The sequence below is a fragment of the Candoia aspera genome, chromosome 6 (assembly GCF_035149785.1).
Source record: "Candoia aspera isolate rCanAsp1 chromosome 6, rCanAsp1.hap2, whole genome shotgun sequence".
Taxonomy (NCBI): Eukaryota; Metazoa; Chordata; class Lepidosauria; order Squamata; family Boidae; genus Candoia; species Candoia aspera.
This window is the reverse complement of record NC_086158.1, coordinates 48,070,519-48,090,665: the sequence shown is the minus strand read 5'-3', so window position 1 is coordinate 48,090,665 and position 20,147 is coordinate 48,070,519. Positions and strand designations below refer to the sequence as shown.

At 36.6% G+C, this 20,147-nt stretch overlaps 1 protein-coding gene across 6 annotated transcripts in view; it reads left to right on the top strand.

The window, feature by feature from the left end:
- BTRC (beta-transducin repeat containing E3 ubiquitin protein ligase) overlaps positions 1–20,147 on the top strand; it is a 180,081-nt gene that overhangs the window by 75,056 nt on the left and 84,878 nt on the right. For all 6 annotated transcript variants that reach the window (XM_063307064.1, XM_063307066.1, XM_063307062.1 and 3 more), the window contains one exon: positions 17,104–17,181. In XM_063307064.1, the coding sequence (XP_063163134.1) occupies positions 17,104–17,181 (78 nt within the window). The remainder of the gene's footprint in view (positions 1–17,103; positions 17,182–20,147) is intronic.

Sequence of the window (20,147 nt, the reverse complement as noted above, 5' to 3'; positions counted from 1 at the left end):
TAATCTTAAGATCATAAGAAAAATATTTAACATTCTTTAAAAATACAAAATTACCAATGTTTTTAAATAGGATATTCCAACTCTATATTGCAAAATTATTGCAGATTACCCATTTCTTATAGTACTCTTCAGCCATCCATAGAAATAAACTGTAGTTTAGATGCTTCCAAAACACTTTCAAAACTAATTTTGGAGTTTCAGAAGCTGCTAACTTACCAGTTCCAAACTGAGGACTCAAAAGGTATTTTAATTGAATGCATTGTCTTTCAGTAGTTTTAGGCAATCCAAATTCTTGCAAAAAGTCAAATTTTTGAAGTAATTGTTAGTAATAAGCTGGTCAAGAGTTTTAATACCATTTTCTGCCCAAATACTGAACAGCAACAACAGAAAAGCATTTACCTGTAAATGTTAAATTAGGATTATTCCAAAGTGTTGGTTATTCACATGAACAGGGATCAGACCTAAAGGTCCACCTCCACATCTTCCAAATATGCCTTGCAGCATTAAATGTTGAAAACACAACTGAATTCTGACTAAAAGAAGAAGCAAGTCTTTGATATCAGAAGGGTCAGGTACAGGTAGTCCTCATTTAATGACCATTCCTTTAGTGATGGTTCAGACTTACAACGATGCTGGAAAAACGGACTTATGACCGGTCTTCACACTTAACAACCATCAGCATCCCTGTGGTCACGTGATCGTGATTTGGGTGCTTGGCAACCGGTTTGCATTTATGGCTGTTGCAGCATTCCGCAGTCATGTAATCGCCATTTTTAACCTTCCTGGCCAGCTTCTGGCAAGCGAAATCGACAGGAAACCACATGATGCACTTATGAACCATGTGGTTCGCATAACACCACTGTGATTCACTTAACAACTGCCACAAAAGTCATAAAATCAGGTTGGATTCACTTAATGACTGCTTTGCTTAGCAACCAAAATTCTGATCCTAATTGTGGTCATTAAGCGAGGGCTGTAATAATTTTCTAGTTGTGCCCATAATGGCTTTTGAAATAAATTTGCTTGAATTCAACCTCAAAGTTGAACATCAAAAAACTAAAAAAAACCCACCAATTTTCATATGGAAGTTGCAGTTGAGACAATACGTTGGAATCTGTGTATCCTGCAAAAACTTTCTTGATAATTAAATATCTAAGACAAATTAATATAAAGACCCTTCTTGGAATATATATCAATATTATTTTTCAGCAATACTTATTCTACCCCATAAGCTCATGGGAATTTTCAGCCATCTATTTATTTCAATATTTATCTAAGTTAAAAAGTTTGAAATACTTAAGTTAACAAATAATATTTTCCTAGGAATAATCATTCCAATATATTTAAGATAATTCAAACAATAAAATAAATGTCCTTATTCCCAAACTTCCATTGATGACTTTGCGTCTTCAAGTTATGTGGATGATGAAGAGAAGTCTGTGGCCATAATTTCTTATCCATGTAAGTTGTTCATACATTAGTTCAATAAATAAAGGATTGCGTGAAAATCTGCATCCTTGTTCAGTTGTTTAATCATTGTCAGTGAAATACAATACTTTTTCTATATGAAAATGTAGGGACATGTGCCTAGCTTCTAGGATGTGTATTAAAAAAAAACAATTTAATTAAAACAACTGTGTCATTGTGTTCTGATCAGAAATGTTTCTCATACCTGAAAACAAGCAAAACGTAAGTTTTCCTATTTGTATATCTCAAGTGAGTTGTAATAGCTCATATTAGTCCCTTCATGTTCCCAAACTATTTTTGAGCCTTCTGAGTTTGCTTTTCTTTGATGTTGATCCCATGTGACAATCCAGTCTCTTGCATAATCACCTCATTTTAATCAATGGAATAATTGATAAACCAGCAAAGATTTAAATTGATTATCTTCCTGATGGAACTTCTCAAGGGGGCTAGGGCCTCTCTAAATTTTTGATGTGTGTTGTGCATCTTATATATGAAGTGTGGTTTGAATTATCTGTTTTTATTTGCTTAATGATGGGATGGTGTTAAAGTCAAATGTTTAATTAACCCAGCAATGGGCTGCGCTGTCTCTTACACACGCACCCAGTTGATTGAGATCACTCATAGAGAATACTGAATAGGAAGGATAATGTGGCACTCAGACGGAAGATTGCTTTTTCAATCTATTTGCTGGGTCACTGCTTTGAATGTCTTATTGGATGAAAGGCATTCAGCCCAAGGGGGGAAAAAGCCCAGCATTTAAGTACATTTTGCTTTTCCCCTGGTCCCCTCCCTGCTCAGAAGTTAACTAAAAGAGATATGTTGTAGGTTTAATAGGCCATTCATGTCCAGGCAAGGCAGTGTGAATAGTGGCTTTCAATATACCCTGGCTTAAAGCTGTTTACTTTCCCATAGAAACTAAAAATCTAACTGGTATGTGAATAAGAACTACTATGTCCATATATTTTTACCTCCTTTGCTGCAGTTCTTCGGAGGATTCATAGAGAGACTCGTATTCCTATGTCAGATAGTGAGGAAACAGGGCTTGCTCTTCAAGCACTTGCTTGATTATACAGTATTCCAAAGTCAGACTTCTGGTATTCAAATTCTAAATTTATAAGATTTTGATAGTAAGTAGTTGGGGTAGCCACCATTATTTGATTAACATGGAATCTTGTTCCATACTCAATAAAATATATTGGATTCTTCCATAATTACTTTTCCTTGAGCTGAATGTTTTTAGAATCATTCATATGGTACTGTCTTAGCTTTCTATGCTTTGTGTTGTGTTACCATGTGTAATCTTATATGCCCTGCTGTGATAATCTTTGTTCATACCTAAGCATGGTCTATTAGCAGTCAGTTATTTTGATAGCTAGGTGTAAGGCCAACGGCCCCTTAACTTCATGAAGCAACCTCTAAGTCTATACACAATAGACTTAGTGCAGGGATAGTTATATTAATGAGTTTTCTCTTTCTAGTTGCATTATCTTAGTAGTACTTTCTCAATACTTATGTTCTAAGTATTTGTCACAATATTTTAAATTTCTTAGTGGTTTTTGATGGATATACATGAAATCTTGTGTTAGTAGATATTCTTGTGAACTCAGTAAGGGTTCTATTTTATAATTGAACAATAGCGCATGGACTACTTTATAATAGTAGTCTCTATATAGTTATCTAGCACGTTACTTTCTGGTATTCTTTCTGCTTTCTGACAATCATACCAGTAAGCGACAAAAATGAATTTAATAATTCAGTGATGGTTGATAGTGGCCTGAAATTTGTAAATTTCACACAGGAAAAAGATAATATTGCTTAGCAGGAAAAGAACTGAATGGGAAGAGGACTGAGATGCCTGCAAGTCTACCATACTACTTGGAGGATCTCAAATTGAGAAGAAAAATGCGACTATAGTTCAAAGCTATGTTGTATCATCTTGCTATTCAGGATAGCATTTTAGACTTCAGCTTCCACTATGATAATTCTGTTTTATATAAAATAGAATTGAAATAGTGGGATAGCCAGGAACCATTCCAAAGGAACTTGCAATATAGTGATCTGAATAGTGTTGTTGTTTATTCGCTTAGTCGCTTCCGACTCTTCGTGACTTCATGGACCAGCCCACGCCAGAGCTTCCTGTCAGTGGTCAACACCCCCAGCTCCCCCAGGGACGAATCCATCACCTCTAGAATATCATCTATCCATCTTGCCCTTGGTCGGCCCCTCTTCCTTTTGCCTTCCACTCTCCCTAGCATCAACATCTTCTCCAGGGTGTCCTGTCTTCTCATTATGTGGCCAAAGTATTTCAGTTTTGCCTTTATTATCATTCCCTCAAGTGAGCAGTCTGGCTTGATTCCCTGGAGGATGGACTGGTTTGATCTTCTTGCAGTCCAAGGCACTCTCAGAATTTTCCTCCAACACCACAGTTCAAAAGCATCTATCTTCCTTCTCTCAGCCTTCCTTATGGTCCAGCTCTCGCAGCCATATGTTACTGCAGGGAACACCATTGCTTTAACTATGCGGACCTTTGTTGTCAGCGTGATGTCTCTGCTCTTAACGATTTTATCGAGATTTGTCATTGCTCTTCTCCCAAGGATTAAGCGTCTTCTGATTTCCTGACTGCAGTCAGCATCTGCAGTAATCTTTGCACCTAGAAATACAAAGTCTTTCACTGCTTCTACATTTTCTCCCTCCATTTGCCAGTTATCAATCAAGCTGGTTGCCATAATCTTGGTTTTTTTGAGGTTTAGCTGCAAGCCAGCTTTTGCACTTTCCTCTTTCACCTTCATCATAAGGCTCCTCAGTTCCTCTTCGCTTTCAGCCATCAAAGTGGTATCATCTGCATATCTGAGATGGTTAATGTTTCTTCCAGTGATTTTAACTCCAGCCTTGGATTCCTCAAGCCCAGCATGTCGCATGATGTGTTCTGCGTACAAGTTGAATAGGTAGGATGAGAGTATACAGCCCTGCTGTACTCCTTTCCCAATCTTAAACCAGTCCGTTGTTCCGTGGTCTGTTCTTACTGTTGCTGCTTGGTCGTTATACAGATTTCTCAGGAGGCATACAAGGTGACTTGGTATCCCCATACCACTAAGAACTTGCCACAATTTGTTATGGTCCACACAGTCAAAGGCTTTAGAATAGTCAATAAAACAGAAATAGATGTTTTTCTGAAACTCCCTGGCCTTTTCCATTATCCATTGGATATTGGCAATTCAGTCCCTAGTTCCTCTGCCTTTTCTAAACCCAGCTTGTACATCTGGCAATTCTCGCTCCATGAATTACTGAAGTCTACCTTGCAGGATCTTGAGCATTACCTTACTGGCATGTGAAATGAGTGCCACTGTTCAATAGTTTGAACATTCTTTCGTGTTTCCCTTTTTTGGTATGGGGATATAAGTTGATTTTTTCCAATCTGATGGCCATTCTTGTGTTTTCCAAATGTGCTGGCATATAGCATGCATTAATACATGTAATAGTAAGACATAATATAGTTTGTTTTTTGTTTAGTGTGATATGCAAATCTGTCCACTTTGTTTTATAAACCACAGTGGATGGATTTACATACTGTAGAGAAAAACCATCATGTTCTTGTTCATTTGTTCAGTCGCTTCCGACTCTTCGTGACTTCATCATCGTCAAACCATCATACGAACTACCATTATCTGTGAACTACAATTATATATTTTATAAGGAGAGTTGAAGAAACAAGGATTCAGTAATTTTAAGAGATAATCAGATCTAAGGTCATATGATACCAGAGTTAACTAGTATTTGTAAATATGACACAAAAGGTGCAGTGAAAATAGCAAACCTCATAGCCCATTAATTGGGTGCCTGCTGTTCCCCTTCAGATGAAGCCATAATAAATACTGAGAAGAGAATATGAACGTGTGACTACAGAATGTTAACACAATGTTTTTGTTAAGTTTTCTCAGGCCTCTTGACTCTTATTGCCTCTTGTTAATTCTAGAAAAATGTTTTTGACTGTCTCTTGGCATTGCATTATAGATTCTTAAGCCCACTTTCTGCTCTCCAAGAAGCTCCAGAAAAACAACTTGTGTGAGTCTTTATCAGTACTCAGAAAAGTCTTGAATTTCATTGCATTTCATTTTTAAATTTTATTATTCTATATACTAGAAACTAGCATTTTAAAAATACTGTTTTGTTATGCAAAAGAATGACAGCAGATCAAATGAACAAAAAAAAATAGTTCCAATTGTATATATTTTGCTTTGTTGTTATGGTTGTTGTATTGCTACTGTTCCAAGTTTAAACTAAGCTGTGAATTGGGCTTTAGGTATTTGCACTTTTACCAACAATAACTGAAACTAGATTCAACAGTTTTCTGGCCTTTTACTTTATCTGTCATGTGATTTTAAACATGTACTGGTAAATAGAATATTATTCCCTTCTGCTAAAAAAGTAAAAAGCTAGAAAGCAAAAGGGAAGTAACTTTATGAAGAAGATTCTAAAAGAAGATTTCGTTTTGAAAGGTTGATATTCCTTAATGTCCTTTTAAGTTTTTATAGCTGTAATCTAACCTCTTGTTAGGAAATATTATGAAACAGCTCTGCTAATACAGATGTCTGAATTAACAAAAATAACCAGATGTCCTGATTAGAAAAAGCAAATGTTCTTTGCCTAATTATGGAAAATTATATTCTAAGGCTTTCTGAATGCATACATATATAATAAGATTAACTGAAATTAAAAGCCATTGGCCAACAAGTCTGTATGGTTGGATGTATATAAACAAACCAAAAATAAAAAAATAAGGGCCTTCCCCCCATATTTATTAGGCATGTTTTGTTTTTTGAAGCTACCCAGATTTTTTGTTCATTTTTAAAAAATGAAAATAATTTTTCCACACATATGAATGCTTATGGAATTATATGGATGCTGAAATATTCCAGATATCTTAACTGTAGCCCAATTAGTAACTAAATTTTATTTTAAAAATATTTTGTTTTTGAAAGATTTTTTAAAGTGCTTTATTACAAGGTATGTTTATGTAGCATCTCTAGGTACATCAGAAAATAAACATTATTATATTAGCTTAATATAAATACAATTCAATATGGTAATGTAGGTATGGCATAATCACATGTGAGCCTTATCCCCAAAATACTAATTTCATTTTCAAATTTAATATTGTTTCATAAGGAACCACAGTGAATCAGATAAGTAAGGGGAGTTGTAAAGTTTCTTAAATTTCCATATTCTTACAGTGATTAATTTTAATTTAAACTGGAGCCAAATTAACCTAGATGGTGTTGTTTAAAATATTTATTACTACCATTTCTATGCTACTCCATCTCAGCCAGCTCTGAGCAGCATTATACAACTTCTGTGAAGCTCAAGTGTTAGGAAATATACCCAGCATCTCAAATTTGTTCAGGTTGATTAATAGTTCATTAGCAGATGCTCTGAGTAGAAAATTGGGCTCAGTAACAGGAATCCATGTCCTTATTGGGAATAAGATTTTTGTGAATAGCTGTTTTGCATCTGAGCTCTAATGTTGTTCCTGAATGCTTACAAAGAGGATCATGATAGGAGTGGTACTCTCCATTCACATTTCTCAGCAACTGGTATTGAGTGATATACTGATATTAAAAGTAATTATACAGCAATCATGACTGGATCACAACATTCTAGGAATTTTAAAATAATATAAATACTTCATTTCTGCTTTTTTAAAAAATGAAATTTGGGGGAAAATGGAAATATATGCAGTACCTTTTTGCAACATTTACACATGCAGATTAATGCTGCTGTCAATATTTATTCCATTCTCAGTGCTTTGAGGTCTAGTAGGAGACACTCCAGCCTCTAAAATTGATAATAGGAAGCAAACTCCTGAGCAAAGGTGGCTCAAGTCCTTCCTTTCTTTATGAAAATAAATGTTAATTACTAGGACTACTCTTATTTATCCATCTAGGTTTAAAGAAAGGGCTTACAACATTAATTGGCCATTTACCATCCCTCACAGTCCACAGAGCTGATATGTGACCTTGGGTTGGCTGGTGATCCTCAGACAAGTAAATTTTTGGTGCTGCGGGTTAAACCGCTGCGCTGCTGAGCTTGCCGATCGGAAGGTCGGCGGTTTGAATCCGCGCGACGGGGTGAGCTCCCGTTGCTAGTTCCAGCTCCTGCTCACCTAGCAGTTCGAAAACATGCAAATGTGAGTAGATCAATAGGTACCGCTTCGGCGGGAAGGTAACAGCGTTCCATGTCGTCATGCCGGCCACATGACCACGGAAGTGTCTACGGACAACGCCGGCTCTAACGGCTTAGAAATGGAGATGAGCACCGCCCCCTAGAGTCGGACACGACTGGACTTTACGTCAAGGGAAACCTTTACCTTTACCTATCTGACTTCTGGCCCATGGCATTACAGAAGAATGCCCATGGTACTTCTTCAGTATGCTTCTTCTCCTCGATCATGCCTTTAAATGCTTTGGTGAGTCTTCTCTTGGTCTCACCCAGGACCCCTAAATCATTGGTGTAAATTGTTCAGTCCATTTTAGGTTTATCAATTAACTTTTCTCTGGATGAAAACCAGTAGTCCATCTTCCACAGCAAATGGAACTCTTTAACTTTATTAGCCAGAGCCTTCATTACTCAGCTTTTTCACTCCAGAATCATTTCCAATCTTAATGTGTCATCTTTTTTTTAGATTTACCCCTTTTTGCCAACTCATATCTGCCCTTCCTTTTTCTATGAGAACTATGTCCTATGAGAAGCAACACTACCTCCTGTTGCCAGCACATTATCAGCAAAGTCATAGTTAGAACAGAGTTTGTTTGGGGTACTCTCCCTCCTCCCATCATCTCTTCCAGAGTCTCCACAGATACATCTACACATGACCAGCCAGCAACAAAGCCATGGTGATTGTAAGTTGTCACAGGGACAACACACATCCTTATCTTAATCCCTGTGTAATGTTTTACCATTCTTTACTATTCCATTTATTCTCTCTCATGCTTTACTTCCATCATATACCACTCTTACCATGTTAAGCAACCAATTTCAACAACATACTTGTCCAAACATTAATTCAAGCTTCTTAATTTTATTGAAAGTTTCTTTACATCAAGTTTACAGTGAACTTCCTTTCTCACACTGATACATTTTTCAATAACCTGAGCAAAGAGGTGGACTGCATACTGCCTGTATAAAACCTCACTGCATTTCCCAGGTTTTACTCACTGTTACCTTTTGGACACTTTCAGTAAGAATTCTACCAAAACTCTTCCCAGGCACACTTAAAAAACTACTTTTTTGCATTTGCTTTTGCTACCTTTTCCTTTCCTTGTATTTCTTTTGCTCTTACTGTTTTTGCATTCCTATTCAGGCATAGTTGCAATCTTTGCACTGTCATTAATAAATCACAGAGCACTTTATAAGCAGATCACATCTATATTTAACAATTCTGCAGTAACACCATCTACAATCTTATTTTTTTAAAACATTTTTACAGCATTTATTACTTACTTTTCACCATCTTTTCTTACTGATATTTATTGCATTCATATGAAGAAAAAAAACACCATTATGTAAATATGCTTTCCAGCATTTCCTTACTTTAGTTTCATTGCAGATAATTTCATCACTTTTATTTTTAATACTGTTCACTCTGTTGGAGGCTTACTGGCTAACACTTTTTACCACTTTAGAACAATTGTTTATTTCCATCAAAATTGCTCTGCACTTTCTCTGCCTCTTTTTTTTTTTTTTTGCACATTTTGACCACATTCTTTGCAACTTACTTTTTCCTCTTTATACAAATAATATATTTCTCCTATCCTAATTTTTGCAGTAATCATTTTGCTAAATGCCTTTTTTCTCATCCACAGTCTCTTTCTCTTCATCATTCTACTAGGTAAAGTAAAGGTTTCCCTTGACGTAAAGTCCAGTCGAATCCGACTCTAGGGGGCGGTGCTCATCTCCGTTTCTAAGCCTTGGAGCCGGCGTTGTCATAGACACTTCCGGGTCATGTGGCCAGCATGACGACTCGGAACGCCGTTACCTTCCCGCCGAAGCGGTACCTATTGATCTACTCACATTGGCATGTTTTCGAACTGCTAGGTGAGCAGGAGCTGGGATTAACAACGGGAGCTCACCCCGCTGCGCGGTTTCGAACCGCCGACCTTCCGATCGACAGCTCAGCGGTTTAACCCGCAGCGCCACCGCATCCATCATTCTACTAGGCGTCCTTTATTATACTTCCCATTAAGTTAACTCCATAATTCTTTTCATTCTGCTCTTAGCAGCTTCCACATCCTCTTTCCTTACATCCCTTTTCCATTCATTCTGGTGGTAAACTGATCTGTCTTCTAACATTTTTTCCTACAAGACCTTTCTTTAGTTCTACTTTCACTTCTTTTCTTCTATTTGCATTTCCCCCCCCCCAAATCACTATTGACGTTATCAAACTTAACAAATAAAACAATCTGTTCCACATTCAGAACCTTTCATCAACTTTTCATTTTTCACTAATTCTCTCAATCTTTCACCATAAACAAATCAATTATGCTTTTGGATTTATATTCATTTCTTTGCATGTATACATTTGAACAGAGTCGTACTTAAGTCACATATTCAGAACAAACAGACCTTTTTAAGCACGTATTCACCATTCTTATTCATTCTTAGCTCTTTAAATGTCTCTATCACTTTTATGTACCCCCTTATCTTGTTCCCACACTTCCATTCATGTTTTCTAGCAGAATAATCTTTTCCTAGATTATATTAATGTAGAAAGTTGCAGTTTTCTCCAGAATTCACCTCTAATTTTCCCATTTATCAGAGTGTGACATGAAACTATCACCAGCCTATAGATTCTTACATTCATATATACCTATAACAACTAAATGACTCCAATTTATATCTCATCACATATATTTTAGTCCTTTTATAATTACACCTACACCTTCACTTCTCTGTGTGTATTCATCAACTCCACTCTACTTTCTTTTTTCTTAGTTTCACATAGTTTGTTCTTTCATTTCCTTTGTTGATTAATTCATTTACTCCTCTTATATTCCAAGGCACAATCTTCCATGTGCCATGGTTATCAGCTGGTTTGTCTCACAGATACTGACTTCTGCTGCCTATCATGACTTTGGTCAATTAAACTTTTGCATAACACTTTTTAGTAAGATAGAGAAGGTACAGACGAGTTTAGCAGCCTTAGATGTGCGTTCCCCACAGTCAGCATTCCCTGCTAATGGTAAGGACAGTACTGGTCACATTTGGCACATTTTGGTTCATAGGCCACAAGTGCAACCAAAACTCAGTCTTACCCCAATCATCTTCATGCTGTTTTGTGCAAGTTAGGATCTCTATATAGTGACTACTTTTCAAGTCAGTATTCTTTGTTTTCCTCCTGCCAACTTGGAGGTACAAGCAATATATTGACATTCAAGATCCTATAGGATACATAGATGATTACATAGGATATATTTGAATTGTAAAGAGTCTATATATGTATAGATTTACATAAAACATTTCTATTATATAGTTCCAGAAATTATTTTGGGTAATAAAGGCTGGATAGTAATGTAAGAACACTTTTCTTAACCTTGTAAATAATTTTAAAATATTAGTAATATATCTTCCTTAATTTATTCAGTTCACAAAACAACAGAAATGCTTCAAAGGAAAAACATTTTCCCCATTTTTTCCTGCTTCCCCTATGTCCCATGATTTCACAACTCTATTTATGGCTCAGTAGCCATTGATAGCTTTTTCCTCCCTGAATTATTCAGCCCCCTTTTATAGTTGCCAAAGTTGGGGATTATCATACCTTATGGTCATGAATGGCATAGTTTGACTGTATGTTCTCAGTGAAGAAGTCCATTGGTCCAGCCATTCTTTATAGCTTGTTCTGGTTTTATGATTTGTAGATGCTTTATCTGCATTCTTATTCTTTGGAAATTAATAGCTTTGCAGAGATTATGCCCTTGTCATATTTACTTATCTTCTTGGGGTAGGAGAAGTTTGAATGTTGAAGAGATTCATTTTTAATGTGTTTTCTCTCACAACCATCAGTTTTTCAGATCAATATTTTTTGGAAGTTATAAACTGTCAAAGTTCATATATGAAACTGGTCCCTTTACAGTAACAAGGCTCTTGTTTTAATCTATCACTTACAAAGGCTGTAGGAGTTTTACTTTTCTGCAACTATTAGACTGGTATTTAATTCCCCCTTCCTCTTAAATTTGTACTGTGGGCAAAGTCACAAGGTAATTCAAATGAATTTTCCAATCCTTACTTACTCACCCTTTATGCTGTCCCACAGGATGGTGAAATTCACCTTGGATCCCCTCCCCAAAACCCTCTTCTGTACTGAAAGACCAAATGGATTCTATTGAAGTGTCTGGAATGTTGTGTGACCTCTTCGAGACCTCTTGGGCTACTTAAGAAATCATTTGTGATCTGACTGTACTGGTGCAGAATTTCACTTCGGTATACCAATAGAGTTCATGGTGGATTAGACACAGTTAATTCTACCAGTGAACTTTACCTACTTCTCCAGTTTCTTGTCTTTAAACTGATAAGTATTGATACAAATACATATTTGCACATGTTAATTTCATGCTTAGTTAGAAGAGACTTGCTTGTCATGAAGAACTGTGCTAAAATACAGCCCACACATCACATGATATTTGTAATTGGCTTTATCTCTCAAAGCAGCCTGCATTGAGAGATAAAGTTTCTTATGCAGTTCTTAAAGGCTTTAAAGACCAACTTCGCACCAATTCTGGCTCCTGGGATAATGACTAACAACAAACATTTTGCCTGCATTATATATGTGTATGAATACACACACACACACACACACATACTTTTGAAATCCCCACACACCTACTTCCCCTCAAGCTCATCCTTTCTGTCAGGTTAATCAATAGACACCGTATGGCAGAGGGTCAGTAATCAGTGTCATCATGCCTTTAAATCGTGTTGAAAATTTGCTTAAAGCCTGGGCCAATTAACATCGAGATGATGAATGGATGGGTAGATGGGAAGAGCCTTGTGCTTGGGGGCTTTGTGCAAAGGAGATGCTCAGCTGTTGAGCAGCCGACACTGGCGAATAAAATCAGCCATTCATATGAGCTCAGTCCACCCACTCTTAATGATAATGTCAATCTAGCAAAATATATACACATTGGAGTTGTCATGAGTTCATAAATCAAAGGAGTTTGTCAAAGGCATTCAGATTAACGAGGCAGCAGCAATAACAAGTCAAATTTGCATAGAGAATTGCCTGAATCTCAGTAAATTATGATCCAGTTTTTCATTTGATTATTTGCTAATGTCTCAAGAGGGGAAATGATTATATTAGCATGCAAAATCTACTCCAGAAGTAGGAATCTGAGGTGCAGCCGACCAGCACAGGACAACAATTAATCAGTTTCTGCATACTAGCATGAATACATGAGGCCCAGAAATGAACTCCTTTTATTATTATTTCTCCTTGCTACCGATCCAAATGGTTCAGCTTGACAGCGACTTTATATTGCTTTAACAGTGTTCTGAATTGTGCCTGTAGGCAAGACATAGTTATGCAGCTATAACCAACCTATCCATCTGCCAACCAGATTGGAATTCTCTTATCCAAAGCTTCCATTAACCCCCACTGACAGTTCCAAACAGGATTAAGGATTTGAAAGCATAAAGAAGTACTCTGTGCATATACATGGTTTCTTGCTTTCACACACAGACAGGGTTTTTAAAAGTGCTGCATCTGTATGGTTTTATTAATAGTGCTGACAAGTATAAGCATCCACTTTTCCCACCCTCAGGGGAAAAAAAAAAACCCAGCACCTCAATTGGCAAGATTATTGCTTGAGAAAAGAGGCATTCTTAAAGGTGGTTCTCTTCACTTGATAATCCTGAAATGCTTTCATCCATCCATTGCATCTGATTCCATCAGATGGATTTAGTGCAACAATTTGCATTGTCACATTTAGATTCTTCAATATAACTGTGGAGGGATGTTTTGGAGAAGTGTGAGTGAATTTCATGAGGGAACTGTGTATACTGGTTGTTGAGGTGGTTGCATGCCAGGCAAATTTGTTGTGTTCATTACAAGATGAAGTATTCTCACACAAATGACTTGTCTCAAAAGCCTGTTCCTGTTATGTCGGTGTTACCAAAAAGAAACTTTACAAGTAGCAGTTTAAGTATTGCCTACTTACTGAGATAAGAATGAAGATCTCATACTTCACTCACATATCTAGCTTCCTTTAAATTTTATGATGGTTTCTTACCTTTAATCATGTACTATGTTAGGACTGAAATCAGAACACAAAATTTCCAAGGAGAGAGGCTAGGGAAGTTAATCATTCCTCTCTGTTTTTCTTATGGTTATGTTTATATCCAAGCCTTCCTTAAAGCAAGTAAAAGTAGTATGAGATTATCCACACCATCCCATTGCCTTCTTGAGTATCATTTAGCAATTATAGAATAATTCCGAACATTGCCTACTCATTGATGTCATGTGGGATTGTTATCATTAGAGTATTGTTGCCATTTTCTTCTTCTTCTTTCTGAACTGTTAAATGTGGGTGAAAATAGCAAAAGGGCAGATATTATATGATAAACTGGACTCACAAGGTTTGATCATTCATGGTGTCCTATGATCCATACATCAGAGAAAATAAGTTTCTGATTTCCAATTGTTTAACAGTAGCAATAACGAAGTGACTTTTTTCTATCTAAATTGCAAGTTTGAAATGAAGAAAGCTTTAGTAATAGGAGTGGAGTATTTAATGAATAATGTAATCACAGTTTTTGAACTTCATTGAGCTTCATTGCAAAGCATATCTTTACTGGCCGGCAGAGTAGAGGGTAGCAGCAATTTCTTAATTTTTGCTCTTTACAGAATAATCATCTTGCTGAATCAGAAATCTAGCCCTGGCCCTCTAAAATTGCTATAAAAAGTCAATAAACAATTCAATGGGAAGTGTTAACCACAGAAGTGCGTATCTGTTCTACTTTTAAGATATGTAACAGAGCTAAAAGACAACTTGCATTTGAAATAATTTTCTGTCTTGGGATTGGTTATGATACGAATTATATTTCAGAAATGTTCTGAGGCTTGTTGTCCACTAAGATTTCCAGTTTCTAAGCAATGAGTTCCATCTTTGCTTCCGTTACAGAGCTTAATCTTTTCCAGTTTTTCAGCCTTTGCCAAGCGTAACTTAACTTGCTGACAAAAGTGCATGAGCAGCGCTCCTCTTTAATAGTCTGCTGTGTTGGTGCAGTAGAATGGGGTGACGGCAAGCTGTGAGCCACCATATGCACTTGGCAGTCATTGTCTGGTCTTTGTTCAGCCAACCTCTTAGTCTTGCCACCTATAAAGATAATGAATAAAACAAAGGCTTCAAATTAGCTGTTTAGTTTCAAGAAGAAATTGGTAAACTTCAAGCATGTTGGGGTGGGCTACATAAAGGCAATAGAATTCCAGGGCCCTTGGTAATATAACGTAGAAGAAAATCAAAGGAAAATGAGATCCAAAAATAAAATTTAAAAAAAAGAAAAGAATCCCAGCCACTTTAATATTATAATATCAGTCTAAAAATGTAATGTATAAACTTCCTTCCAACCTTTATATCTTACTTTCTAGCTGATTCTTCCCCATATTTTCTATGTTTATGGAATGATGTTCTTATGGAATGATGTCAGCAGTCACTTTTCTTCTGACTTAAGATCTTTCTTAGAAATATAAGAATCACAACTGAGATGGTATGTTGTCTAGTATATTCTTTTCAGACATTCTTTATAAGACCTCTCTGCTTTTTCCCAATTTGGTTTTGTCCAAACAAGTGTTTTGGGTAGGACTTTTTTTTATTTTTTAATGCAATCAAAAATTAGGATGTGCTTTGGTTATTTACAAACATCTTTATCTCACCTTCAGCTATCAGAACTACAATCAATATTTAAAAATGTAGTTTCTCAAATTATTAAACAAAATTAGCATTATACAGTTAATTATAATTAATTTTCCATGGCTTTTCAGTATCATTTAGACAACAAAGACTTGCTGCTAGGAAAGAGGTGACTAGAAATAATCATATGGTCATCATCTCAATATCATGGTGGAGAAGGACAGAAGCTAAATGGTAAAATATCTGTTGGTTCAGTCTGTGGCATCTTCACTTAAAAGAATCGCAGGTGGCAGGGCTAGGTAAGAACTGGGTTCTTACGGAGTCAGAGTAAGACGGTGCTAAAATAAATGGAACAGTGGCTTGGCTTGGTAGTATAAAACTGGTGTTCCATTGTAGGAGTTAGCTTATGATCTCACAAGCAAACAAATTAAAACCACCTTGAGGTTCAGATTCTTACACATGTATATTCATTCCTACATAAAAATCATGAGCTGAGAACCATTTTCAGGTCAGTAACTCCATTCATTGTTCAATATAGTGCCAGGTGCTCTATCCTCAGAGGAGGATGGGACAGGAACAGAAAAATGGACAAGGACCAAAACACATTATAATTTATATTGTTATAATAAGTGCTCCTATTGTTTTCATCATCTTTGCTATTATAATTATCAATAATATAATTGTTATTGCTACAATCAGTGGTATTATCAGTGGTAACAGATGAGAGGCCTCTACGATTGATCATAGAGGCCTCTCTGAACACTTGGTAATATGTGCAAGTCTAGAGTGGTGGTTTTACTGTCTGTTCTGAGAAACTTCTATGATCTTTTCTACCAGCTGCCCTAACGCTACCAAGGTCAGAGCAGTCCTGATAGCAGCTGCATGTTAATGACTGCATTGACAGAGCCAATGCAAGCATAGAGAATTGTTGGTATCTGTAGTGGGTTGCAAAACAAACAAGAGATTTACTTTTTTTAATGGTGGTTATTTTGCCTACTGAGGGTTTCATGGTTTGGGGTGATGACACGATAATATCACCTGTAGGGATAGAACCAGAATTTTATTAAATAATAGGTATATTTTATTTTATTTTCTGCAAAAGAAAATGAAAGGCAGGTAGATTCTCTGGCGTTCAGCTGAACAGAAAAACTGTACTGTGAGCCACATGAGTGCTACATAAAATGCCAACCTTTGTTTTATAGGATGCCCACTTTGTTACATTAATTTAAATTTCAACAGAGGTCTCAGTTAAGGCATGTAGAAGAATCAGTATTCTGGATTGTAGAAGTATGAAATAGCAAGCTGGCATACAACATTTCTGATTTGCAATACAGGTAGTCCTTATTTAGCAACTGCCTCATTAAGTGACCATTTGCAAATATGGTAATAAATGGTAGTAAAAAAAATCATTTTCTGAGCAATGTGTGCACTTACACCTAAATTTCTGCGCCTGACGACAATGCAAGCCAGAATGAGAGTAATGTTGGCGTCGCTGCATAAGAGAACTTTATCTAAATGAGGTAGCAGCAACCAGTGATATTCGCAGTATCTTTCTCTCTCTCTCTCTCTCTCTCTCTCTCTCTCTGTCACATGATTGCTTAGCGACCATGTCACTGGAACCAGTTGTGGTTGCTAAACAAGGACTACCTATATTATAACTGCTTGTTTAATTATATAGGTAACTGCCTTAAAGGGATACTTGAACTAATATTATTTTTTCTTTTTCTTTTCTGTATAGACTTCCTCTGAAAGAGAAGACTGTAATAATGATGAGCCTCCCAGAAAGATCATTCCTGAGAAAAATGCACTCAGGCAGGTATGCAATTGATTCAAACCCACAACCATTCCCCTCTTTACTTGAAGCAGCTAGGATTCTCTGACCTACCTTGGAATATGAAAAGATAAAAAAATAAAAATAGTCATGATTTTGCTCCAACTTTTTAAATTGAAAAATTATGCTAATTTTGAAGCTATTCTGCACTCTTCAGAAGTTGGCCTTAGGGGCTAATCTATATCTAAATAACCTATAATCTTTATAGAGCAGTCTTGGAATTCTTCCCTGTGGATCTTAACCTGGTTGAGTAATGCTATAAAGCGATCCCTTGTGTATCAGCAGGTAATGTAGTCATTTTCTTTGCTGGTATCACCTGGCAACAGGCTCTCATCTTATGTTTAACATAGGTTACAGAAGTCGGAATGGCTATTTGACCTCTTAGGAAACAGCAAGATTACCTCAGACAAAAGTTCAAGTAAACAAATAATTAGCATTCAGTTATTCAATATATTGAATAAAGGTAAATCAGAATAAAATGTCCCTTATATTTCTGGTCCCAATTTGAATTCAGTGAGAAGGAAAGTTAAGTGAGCCTAAGGTACTTAGTGTAGACATGGAGGTTATCTATAGTTATGCCATATTCTTAATCTTCAGTGACTGTTACAGTTTCATACATAGCAACATACTGTTTGGTGAGGCCACATACCTGCCACTGGCAGAGTGCTGTTGAGAAATTTCTGGACTGCATGAAAATAAAATTATGATTTGACTGGACTGTTTGGAATAGTAAGGTTAATTTAATTTGACCTACAGGCTTTCTCTCTGAGAGGCAGTGATCTAGGAGGAATAAAGGAGTTCTTCTTTTTAGGGAAAGTAATTATAGATTCTTCAGGTCATAGATGGAATGTATATTAAGTACTTTGCTCAGGATTCTGTTGCAGTGTAGAAAGGAGTGTGTTCTGTTTGCATTATAACTATTAGTTGAATCAGGGACAAACAACTGTTATTGTCAGCATGCTGATGCTGTTGCTCTTGCATGTCTTGTGGCAAAGATTAAGTGGTAGACTAGGTGTATTAACCCATGTGGAGAATTAACACACTGATCTTTTCCCTTGTTTTTTACAAATAATCACAGTATTCTTGCCCTCATATTTGAGATTTTGCTGTGTAATTGGTGCTGCTAGGAGCTGGGAGGCCACAGGTTGCCCACCCCCAGCTAATCCAGCAATAACATGTTTTAAAAATATAGTCACTAACCCTGACTACCAAAGTTACTCAATATATTCTTCACATCAGCCCTGTAAAATATGGCTTTCCCTTTAGCTAGAGCCATTTAAAAATGTGGAGTACTTAACGCTCTCTGAGCTTGGTTGTTTGCTTATAGACATTTCATTACCCAACTAGGTAACATCATCAGTGCTCAGACAGCACCAAGGACTCCACAGTCCAACCTGAGCTACATATATTCTCTTTTATTGGAACCATTTAAAAATGCAACACTCACAAAATATTGAGATTCTTGTTAAAAAGCAAAAACAAAACAAACCAACAAAAACTCTTTTGGAAGACTAATCAATTAGCTAACCCTTTCATCAAGTCAAATAAAATATTTTCCTTGCACTGAAGAGCAATTAAATAATGTGGAAAGTCCTCACCAATGTCTGATCCACAGTGATAAAGGCATGAATAATAAAGGAATTAGATTAATCACAAGGACCCTAGTGAATTGACTCTGGCAAGAGTTATCATTGCTCATCATGCATTAACAATCTTAAAAGTTGAAAGGTATTGTATGAGGGACTTCATTCTGACTGCTTTCACTTTCTCTTGAATAGAAGGCATCAGGAGAGGAACAACATAGTTTAAAGGTAGAAGAAAATATATGTAGCTCTTCTGTGGGGGAAGATTTGGGATAAAAACTCTCTACATGTATACAACATATGATTTGATGATGTGTGTGTGTAGTTATAGAAAACAATGACAAGGGACCAAAGTTTTTGGCAACTATGTTTAGCTAACAAACAAATGCTTTCTCTGCTAAGTTATAAATTAATTTTAATAGGCTGATCCAGATGGTCTGTTTGGAAAATGGATAGCTTGATCTGTTGAAAATTAAACTAAATTTATCTCTCTCATACTTCAAACTGAAGCTAGTGTGAAAAGAATGCCCATTAAGTCCAGTGAATACAGATGGACCAGCAGGTCACACATGGGACTAATCTGATTCATTTTAAAAATAAATGTTTGAATTATTGAATGAAGCTCCTGGTTTGAATCCTGTTTTATGCATGTGTGCAGCCTTTTTGAAAGAGCCTCTCAAATGCTTCAGTGCCTTTTTAACCTGTGTGTTTCTATTTTAAATTCAACATTCTTGCCAAAAACATAATTAGTTTTCAGTACCCATCATTTAGTGTTGGATCTGAATGGTAGATTGATTAGGTCAAGCATTTATTATTTTAAGGGCTTTGCCTCTGTGAAGAATTGAGTCTTAGTAGCCTTGAAAGAGAGCTAGCCTTTAGAGGCCAATGAGGGAGAATCTCTCCAGGGACCTTTGAGCCTTTTGGCTTTGGGGTGTGTTAAACAGAGCCATGAATGAAGATTTGTAAATTTATTGCAATACCATCTGGGTTTTCACCTTCTTTCTGCAAGCGACATATTATTGTTGGATTGTATCTGTCTATTGTGCAGTCACTCCCCAAGAGTCTGCCCTCCTACTCTAAAGGAAAGTGATGAATAGCAAAGGTCAGCAGGCCTAGGTCACAGGGCAGCTGTCCAGGGCTGCCCTGAACTTGATTACTCTCCTGCCTTTTTGAAAAGATTGGTCCAGCACAGGTTATTTAAGGAAAGCTACTCTCCTTTGCTCAAATGGGGTATTAATGAAGTATCCTTTTCCTGTCAAAACTTGCTCTGTAGGGGGAGTTTGGAGATTCTTTGCAGAGAGGAAATTGTGTCAAAAGGTGCCATGTGGGGAAGTGCTGATAGCAGCAGCATTGAAATGATATGCATGG